The sequence below is a fragment of the Carassius auratus genome, unplaced genomic scaffold (assembly GCF_003368295.1).
Source record: "Carassius auratus strain Wakin unplaced genomic scaffold, ASM336829v1 scaf_tig00217304, whole genome shotgun sequence".
NCBI classification, from domain to species: domain Eukaryota; kingdom Metazoa; phylum Chordata; class Actinopteri; order Cypriniformes; family Cyprinidae; genus Carassius; species Carassius auratus.
The window spans coordinates 1-9,470 of record NW_020528990.1 but is presented as its reverse complement, the minus strand read 5'-3'; the positions used below and the strand labels follow the sequence as shown (position 1 = coordinate 9,470).

General features: G+C 43.6%; 1 protein-coding gene across 3 annotated transcripts; it reads right to left on the bottom strand.

Annotated features, from left to right (window-relative positions):
* Positions 1 to 253: 253 nt before the first annotated feature.
* LOC113100538 (ATP-dependent DNA helicase PIF1-like) lies at positions 254 to 9,399 on the bottom strand. Of its 3 annotated transcripts, none has more exons than XR_003289706.1 (5): positions 9,265 to 9,399; positions 1,599 to 1,672; positions 1,406 to 1,497; positions 1,223 to 1,315; positions 254 to 959 (listed from the first exon to the last, which is right to left on the bottom strand). XR_003289706.1 is itself a non-coding variant. In XM_026265221.1 (5 exons), the coding sequence occupies exon 1, from the start codon at positions 4,778 to 4,780 to the stop codon at positions 2,222 to 2,224; it is 2,559 nt and encodes an 852-aa protein (XP_026121006.1). In that variant the 5' UTR covers positions 4,781 to 4,782; the 3' UTR covers positions 254 to 959; positions 1,223 to 1,315; positions 1,406 to 1,497; positions 1,599 to 1,672; positions 1,854 to 2,221. The 3 variants fall into 3 exon arrangements, 2 of the variants coding, with proteins under 2 accessions (XP_026121006.1, XP_026121007.1); XM_026265221.1 differs by lacking the exon at positions 9,265 to 9,399 and adding an exon at positions 1,854 to 4,782; XM_026265222.1 differs by lacking the exon at positions 9,265 to 9,399 and adding an exon at positions 1,854 to 4,782 and having other exon boundaries at positions 1,223 to 1,304.
* Positions 9,400 to 9,470: the final 71 nt, after the last annotated feature.

Genomic DNA, 9,470 nt, shown 5'->3' with positions numbered 1-9,470 from the left:
AGTTCAGAAGAACACATTGAATGTGCCATTGAAGAAGATACAATAAAGACAAAAACACTTGATGTGCCAATTCAACCAAAATGTTTATTAAAAGTATTAGAAAACGCCTGTTGTGCCAAATCCCACCCTATAATGTTGCACTAGCTCACATATAAATATTATTTTAACTTCATATTAAAATTATCGAATTATGAAAATAAAAAAATAAAAATCTTACTGTTGCAATAGTAAAAAAATTAAAATCAAGTTTCTATTTTGGCAGAATAGTGGTGAAAGTGTTTGAATTATTCTATTAATAAAGTGAACCTTGTGCATGTTGCATTTAAAGCCATTGTAAAATACTCACATTACTGTCCATGATTGCGTCGATTACTGCACAAGTGTTTATAAAGGGCATAAGGCCATACATAAGCCCTGTGATTTCAGAAAACAGCAACACCCCTTAGCAGTTCTGAAAGCACTGTTAATCACAGCATCACAGGGCTTACTGCTTTACTGCTGTAAGTGACTAAGCCATAACATGATTTCATTTTTAGTCGTTTAAATTTCTATGATTTAATTAATAAAAAATTCATCGAGTCGCAAACTGTTGTTTTGGAAACCCTGGTCGGCAGGGACGCGAGAGGGACACAGGATTTGACACAACACCCCCAGTGAGCAAGCCAGTGGCGACGGTGGCAAGGAAAAAACTCTTAAGGAGATAAAAAACCTTGAGAGGAACCAGACTCATCAGGGGGAACCCATCCTCCTCAGGCATGGCGTACACATTATAAAAACATTATTATTCAAACTAATATATGAAACCGTAAACTGAGACCAATTATTTAATATAATAAGATAATTTAAAAATATATATTAATATTAATTAACTGATCATCTAATGATTCAGTGCAATTGGGTATTGAAGCATCTTCCGCCATCTAGCCGCTGGATCTGTCATGGCAAACAGGCTGGTCACCCTGAGGTAGAGGAGGTAAAACAGATATGATCATGTTAGTGAATTGAATTAAAAAAAAATTTCATTCTGCAAGACTTACAGAGCATAAACTTTCAGGTCAGATGTATGTCTTGCAAGAGACATTTCTGCTCTCTCACTTCTGAGGACCATCATACACTTTAAAATCTAAGCGTTCACATCAAAGCACGTGCCTCTGAACAAACACACTGTATGATAAAGTGCACTGAAACACTAGACCTTTCCAGTATTATTGACAAACTTTACCTCAGTGCTTAAATGTTCTTCTTCCGTTGCTTCTTTGGTCTTCAGCATTGTCTTCAACTCCAAACACATCTGGTCCCGTCCTCTGGCAATGAACTTAATAAATGAATAACAGGATCACTGCACACACACTTACTAATAAACTAAAAAATAATAATGAACATAATTAAGTAAACTAAAACTTACTGAAAGAAATTAGCCCATAAGCTGGTATCCAGCTCATCATCATCAGTGGAGAAGCACACTTGATCTTCTCAGACATTCTGACTCGCCGGTTCCTGAAAAACATCAAAATCAAAATTAGATTACAATATTCCTTTAAAATGTGGTTATCACATGCAGTAGCACAGTGACTGAAGTGACATCTTTTAACACTTACCTTTAGATGGTATATTGCACACTCAATATCCAGTGTTGGAGAGGACTGCTATGGTCTCCAAAATGTTCCTGCAACTTTACAGAAGAGCACATATCAATATTAGAATAGCAGAGGACTGCAAATAATATATCCAGTACACATCGTACAGATTGAACACAACATTTGAAACAAATGTTACGTTAGTGTAAAAATCAAATACATCACAACAGTGTCTTAATACTTCTCACTTAACCTTACTGTCTTTTAATGACTTACTGCTGCTGTTGCTCTCACTGTCTGTGTCTTCCCTGGAGTTATTACACTAACCCTGACTGCGTCCTGTATTCTGCTGTCTTCACTTCCTGTCCTGTCTGGAGCTGCCACACTACTCCTTCGTCCTTCCTGCTGCTGTACTCTAGGTAACTCAGGGACACAACACCTTTATATTACCACGGACAACACAATATAACCGCAACGTCACTGCCGTCGATAAAGGAGGTTAAATGGAACCTCAGTTCAATATGGCTTAAGGCCAAGACACCACTCATACAGAAGCCACTGGGGAACTAAGGCTGGTGTTGCCCCACTGTTGTCGTTAATGCTGATTCAGTGGCCCCAGTGACCTGGTATAGCGGGCAATTCACCTATGGAAAAAAACGCAATACACAGTACACAGGATTGTGGTAACTGTGGTAGGTCTGTAACACGCCCGATTGATGGCAGAAGTCCGGATTTGAAATGTAGATGTGGTCAAGTAGTGTGTGCTTTTCCGTCGTCGCTGATGTAATCAGTTGCGTGTATCCTCGAGATTGAAACAACTCCAGAATAGGTTTTTTTCCAGGGTGTAAGAGGTCCTCGTTGAAATCTCCACAGATGATGACGAGATCGTTGTGTGTGAGGTCCAGGTAATCCAGCATACTGTTCAGGTTGGTCAAGAAATCTCCAACACTGTACTGTGGTGGCCTATACACAGCTACGACTGCTGCTTTTATTGGGGAATCCAATTTGATCACAGCAAACTCCAGATCAGTCACATTTTGTATATATTGCCTGGGCTGAGTTGGAATGTGCTCCTTGCAATATATTGCGACTCCACCTCCATTTTTCCTTCCAAGTTCTTGATGTGTGGAGTAGGAGACATGCCTGTTGCGTGTGAACAAGTTGTATCCTTCCAATTGGAGATCTGAAGTAGACGATCCAGTCAGGTGTGTTTCTGTTAAACACAGAACATCGGCGAGTTGTAGCTCATGATGGCATCTGATATCCTCCATGTGAGATGCCAGTCCTTCCGTGTTGTGATGGATGATGGTGAGTGTCTGTTCCTGCCTATTTTCCTTCACATGCTGCAAAAGTGGCATGATTTCTTCAACTCTTGCTCTTCTCATGCTTTGCAAAGAGGTTGTGATTTCAGGATCAGCATATATCTTCTTGTCGTCGAAATCCGTAATGTGTAATCCTTGTAGAGATGTCGTTCTGCTGAGGGCAACGTAGGCCATTCCCGGCTCAAAAATCTTCTTCAATGACACTACTGCAGAGTGCATTGTCATGCCTTGAACTTTGTGGGCTGTGCAGGCGTAAGCTAGCTTAATGGGAAACTGTCGACGAACGGCTCCTTTCCTCAGACTTTCTTCAGATCTCTCAATGTAAACCAAGACGTCTTCTTCACCTCGTACCTTTTTACGGTGTTTCTGACCGGCGTTAGGATTGTCAAATTGAAGTCCTAACATTTGTACGGTGTCGATTCCATCTTTTGCTTTGGTGACGATGTTTGCAATCGTGCCAAAACATCCATTGACAATTCCATCTTCTACATCCAGGTTCCTGGTTACCATCACACGAACTCCCACTGCAACTTGCATTGTGTCCAGCAAGTCGTCCTTTTTTCCGGTGACAGGTTTGTTTAATCGCTTCATCCTTCCTGTTCTTGGGTCTTTCCTGTAGTCTTCGGCATCAATTGTTATGATGTCAGCGAAGAGGGCCTGTACAATCTCGGTATTGTACTTGTCAACCTCTTTGTTAGTGGCGAATATGTGTAGAGCATCACGTGGACAGTCTTCTGGCTTCTTCACAGCCTGGAATAACAAAGCTCTATCATCTTCCCTGAGAGCTTCGGTCTTCTGCCTCACTCGTAGTCGGTTCAACAGTTGAGCGAAAGCGAGGTCTTCCTTCTGCCGCATGATCTCTGTGAGTGTGATGATTTGAAAATGGTCCTTCCAGAAGTCCAGCATATCCTCTTCATACACACAGAGCGGTTTGGCTTTACCAAGCGGTGGCAGTTGATAGTAATCCCCTACGACAAGGCAAGATATTCCTCCAAAAGGTTTCTTGTTGCCTTTGATCTGCTGAAATCTCCAGTTTACGTATGTGAACAGATCCTTAGAAACCATGGATATTTCATCGATGATAAGAATCTCCACGTCGCGTAATCCTGCTCTCACTTCATCAAGGGCATTCCCAAGTCCTTGATAAGGTGGCTTCAGACTCCTTGGCAGTTTTAAAAGGGAATGCAGCGTTTTACCAGATATGTTGAATGCTGCAGTTCCAGTAAACGCAGACAACAGCACCGTGGGTACGGAGAGATCCCCTTCTTCCCGGAGTCGAGGGAGTTGTCGCAGAATCTTAGTTGCTTCCGAGTGTATGCACTTGATGACGTGCGATTTCCCACAACCTGCACCGCCTGACAAAAAGTAAAAAAACTGCTCTGGATTGTGACCCCACACACGCTTCTGACACCACTGGCGGACAGTGTAAAAAATTGCTGCCTGCGTCTCATTTAGACTCCTAAACATCTTCCTCAGATATTCATTAGTCATCTGTGGTGCCTCAATCTGTGGTACGACTCCGTCTCCATCTTCACGACGAATCTGGTATTCTGGAACATCATCCTGTTCATTTTCTTCTGGATGGACGTCTTGTTGTTCTGCAATACACTCCATCCGATCAACGTCGATTTCAGGGGCAAAAGCACACCAAGCATTCTCGGATGGTCCTTCCCGCTGCAGCTGTTCATATGCTTCGTCCACTTTTTTGCCGTGCTTTTCAAACTTCTTCTGTTGTGCTTTAACTAAGCCACGGACAGGGAATCGGAAATTGGGGTGTGACGGGAGTTCTACAAGTCCCCTTTTGTAAAACTCCTGATACGTTGGAAACCCTTGAGGTTTCAGCTGTTCGTTGACACGATGTGGCACGTAAAGTTTTACCATTGTTCCGCAAAACTTCTCCGGTTGCTTCTCCTCCGAAAAGCGAGCATACCTGACAATTGCAGCCTTACCAACAGTTCTCTTCTGAATGAATCCCATATCGTTGAGGAGTGGGAGGACATTCTTTCCTTTAGTTTGCCGACCATACACAACACGGTAATTAGACACAAAGTCTGCAAGGCACATCTTTTCAAACTCCAGTGTTCGAGGCCTTGCTCTGTATTTCTCTATAATACCTGACATCCAGACATCCTCTGAATCAGGATCTTTGCTGTGTAGGACACTACGGGGCAAACTCATCCTCAGGGCATCATCATCCGTCGGTATAAACACAACATTCCGTGAACACTTCTTCAATGGTAAGCTGCATGTCCGTGCCACAGACTCCTGAGCACTCACTTGCCTGTGTTTGGAGTAGGCCTGCATTATCTGCTTCATTTCGTCCTCTTCGTTTACGTTGGCTTCACGAACACCCTTGATCACGGTCTTCAGGTAATCATTCATTTCGTGTTCTGGCTTGGAAATGTAGGACAACATATACATGATGCAGCTGAAAGAGTCAAGAACGAACTGTATGTCCATGTTAGCGTTCCATGCCCTCAGCAAATCTGGGTTGTATCCATTCACCCAAGCCTCCTTTGGATCACGCTTCAGCAAAATCACGTTTGAAGTGGACAGTGCCTCAGCGTATTTACAGTAATCATCCATGGACAGATTACATTTGGTCAGCAAGTCTGACAAGTTGTCAAAGGAGGCCTGGGGATCGTTTAACAAGTCCCACACCGGCTTGAGTTTATTCCTGGCTTCTTTCATTGCTTTTCGAGCAGCGTCCTGTCTTCTCTTCTTTCTCTCTTGTTGGTGTTGGTCTTCGTTTTCATCTTCCTCAGGACGTTGTGGAGCGTCCTGTCTCCTCTTCTTTCTCTCTTGGTGGTGTTGCTCTTCATTTTCATCTTCCTCAGGACGTTGTGGTCGTGGACGGGTGATGGTGGTGCTTGACATGGGAAGTTTAGGGAACCCATATCTACACAACACATTTCCTTTCTTGCAAGATTTGGAGTGCTTCCTGCTGTGAAGCTGAACTTCAGTGACAATTTGATGAAGCTCGGGATCGGTGGTAGGGTCCGGCAACTGGCAGGTTATGTAACGGTCAATAAAGTCACACACTACTTGGTCGGACTGATTTTCGAATTCGGGTGCCCCCTTTACCCAGGCCAGCAGATGAATGTGTGGGCTTCCTCTGGCTTGAAACTCCACGCGATAAAAGTAATCCTCGACTTCGCCGATGGGTTGAGCAGGTGACAAAAGCAGATGATTCATTAATGCATCCACTCGTTTTTCAAACATCCGCATGACGGTGACGGGGTTACTTCGGAGGATTTCACATTTCGTTGTCCAGTCAAGCTCTGAAAAGACGACCTCTTCACCTTGCTGAGCCTTGATCGCCGTTATCACTTCTGGCCATCGCATTTCGGCTGCACTGAATGTGCAAAAAAAAGTAGGATTCCCTAACTGCCTGATCATGGCCTGTAGATCTCTCAACGTTTTCTCCCAATAAGATGGAGTGCCTCTCAAGGGTTGCATAAACCTTGTGGCGTCACGGCTGTGGACCAGTCTTTCGACCTCAAGATCATCCTGAAGAAGCTTGTTGGAGATTCTACGTCCATCTTTTGTAACGGGTTTGCCCTTTCGCAACTGGATAGACATGCTGTTTCTAGCCATGTGCGTTTCAGTGACAAACTGCGCAAAGAAGAGATAACTCTGGTCTTTGGCAAAACGGGTATCCACGCAGAACAGTCTAGCATTGAAATACATGCTTGGTGATAATGCAACTTGTCGTGCCTCATCAATTGTGTTCTGTCCAGTGGGAAACTGTACGGGGAAGGCCATGGCTTCCAATTTGGGAACCTTGAAAAATCCGACTGGCTTTTTCCCTTGAGCAGGCGCAATGCTGAAGATTCCCTCACCGTACGACAGCAAGTCCTGTCCAATGTCGAGTGGCTGCATGCATGTGTCCAGAGTGAGGCCAGGCCTGAGCTCATCCTTTTCTTCTGTGCTGACATGCTGCTCATCCTGTTCAGAGACAACGACTTCCTGTTTCTCCTCTGTGTCATGCAGCTCATCAGGGAGAAATTCAAATGTGGCAGCATCACTTATAAAGATGTCCCTATATTCTGAATGCATTGCTTTCAGTTTTGTTAACGCTGCTAGCACATTGTGCATATTCACTGTATGGAAGTGTTGGTATCCTCTGAACTTGATGTGTCTTTTCAGCTTCACCTGTAGGAGCTGGGACTCACTGTTAGGCCTTGGGAGACAGTTAACTGTTTTCTCCACCTCAGAGGGCACACACACAACAGCACCATAAACTGATCGTTGCTGTCCTTTTGGCAATGCAACTATTTTTGCAAAAGGAACAATTTTGGCGATAAGCTGTCGTTCAAGAACATTCAGCTCAAGCAGTTCTGCAGGGATGGGTGGCAATTCAAGTCTGTTTGCCGCTGCAATAGAAGGCATGGATCCTCTCTTCAGATGGCTGTCACAGGTGTGGCAGATCCACTCCTGTCTTCGCTCATCTGGAACTGCACAAGGAACTGAGCAGGCACTGTCACAAGCATGAACATATTTCCCGGTTAAGCAAAAGGCTGTAATATGAACATTTTGACATATCGTGTTCTATTACACATCTTGACTGATTTGGAAAAAGCGCCCTGTGACAGACTGTGCAGATGTAAGTTGGACCATGCAGAATTTGACACCGAAATGCAGATATGGCCTTTTGAATCAAGCTGTTGGACACAGGCTGGTTTCTCGCATCAGAATTGGGTGTATCCTGGCTGAAACGAATGTATGGCCTGTATTTTCTCTTGATCCTTAATGCACATCTCAACTTGTGAAGAATGTGGAATCCAGGATCAGTAGACACTTCTGTTTCTTCTGGAGAGTACAACGTAGAATGTGATGTGACCTAAACTCTGAATCACTTGCATATCTTCTGGCCATGTAGTCCTTCATTTTCTTCTGAAAAGAATCATCAGTGTGGTACCTCCTGACCATGTAGTCCTTCATTTTCTTCTGAAACAATCATCAGTGTGGTACCTCCTGACCATGTAGTCCTTCTTTTCTTCTGAAAACATCATCAGTGTGGTACCTCCTGACCATGTAGTCCTTCTTCTTCTTCTGGAAAGATAATCGGTCTTGTACCTCCTGACCATGTAGTCCTTCATCTTCTTCTGGAAAAGATCATCAGTGTGGTACTCTGACCATATCGTCCTTCTTCTTCTTCTGGAAAAGATAATCAGTCTGTACTCCTGAACATGTCCTTCATCTTCTTCTGGAAAAGATCATCAGTTTTGGTACCTCCTGACCATGTAGTCCCTCTTTTTCTTCTGAAAAGAGCATCAGTGTGGTACTCTGTCCATGCAGTCCTTCATCTTCTTTTGGAAAAGATAATTGGTCTTGTACCTCCTCACCATGTAGTCTTCTTTTTTTTTTCTGGAAGAGAACATCAGTTTTGTACCTCTTGGCCATAACTTAGCTTTTGAATCTGGCAAAAGATCTTGGTCGTACTTCTTTTCACTCTCCATTTTCTTTCTGAAACTGCAAATTGGTGGCATATTTTCTCTCTCGTATTCTTTTTTTTTGTCCCGGACTTCAAAATGTGGAGCGGTTTTCTCAAGTCTTGCTTCTTTCTTTTTATTCGCAATTTTACGCATTCTTTTTCTTCTTCGCTGCTTGTTTGTTTTTAAAACCTTTATGACACTTTGGTTTTTTGTCATCTGTCAGAACACATTTTCAGGAATTCTGATGTCAGCAGTTGTTTGTGTTTTTGGCACAGATGAAGTTACTTGTGATGTGTCACACATGCTGCTGATGAGCATGGTTCCTCAGACTGTTGCTCCATTTCAAATGAAACAGCCATGAATTCATAGCAAGCTTGAGGACCACGATTCCAAAAAAGCTCAAGTAATCTGTTGATCATGTCATGAAGGTTGGTGAAAGTTAGCATAACTGCCGTTCCGTCACCAGTAGGATGTGGCAAACCTTCAGCAGTTCTGGAATGGGAATCAAAATATCCATATCTTCCAGATCTGTCTCTGAACACAGCAAAGCACTCTGGAGAAACAATAAGCAGTGCATGGCTGACATCTGTTGAGAGACACTGAAGTCTTTCATCAAGAGGAATCCACCACGCGTCCATTTCCTGAGTTCCTCTGTCTCTCAGATACCCCATCACAACTTCTGACTTTTGGACGCTGTAGTTGTGGTTAGAAGTTGAGATGCTCACAGGTACTTCAGCCATGCTTAGAAGATCCTGTCGGAATCTTCCTTCAGCAATAAGCTGCATTTTAATGCCCACATACAAAGCATCCCCTTCCTCTAGCACCCTGTCAAGATCAGGCTGTTCGAATGAAGTTCCCTCACTGTGGTACGCAAGGAATGTCAGAGCTACACATGTGCACTGACTGTTTCGTGAGAAAACATCATACCTTGCATCACTCTGGCAGTGAGACGCCTGCACGGATATAACTCTAGATGTGTTGTCGCCATCTTCGTACTGCTGTCCATCAGAAACCGGAGCAACACCTTTACTGACGCTCGTCTGTCCTGTCAGGTCTAACTTTGTCCAACGAACTTTCTGAGCCTGGGATCTCCTACCTTTCCGAGGCATCCTTCAAAAGAAAAAGAAAAAATA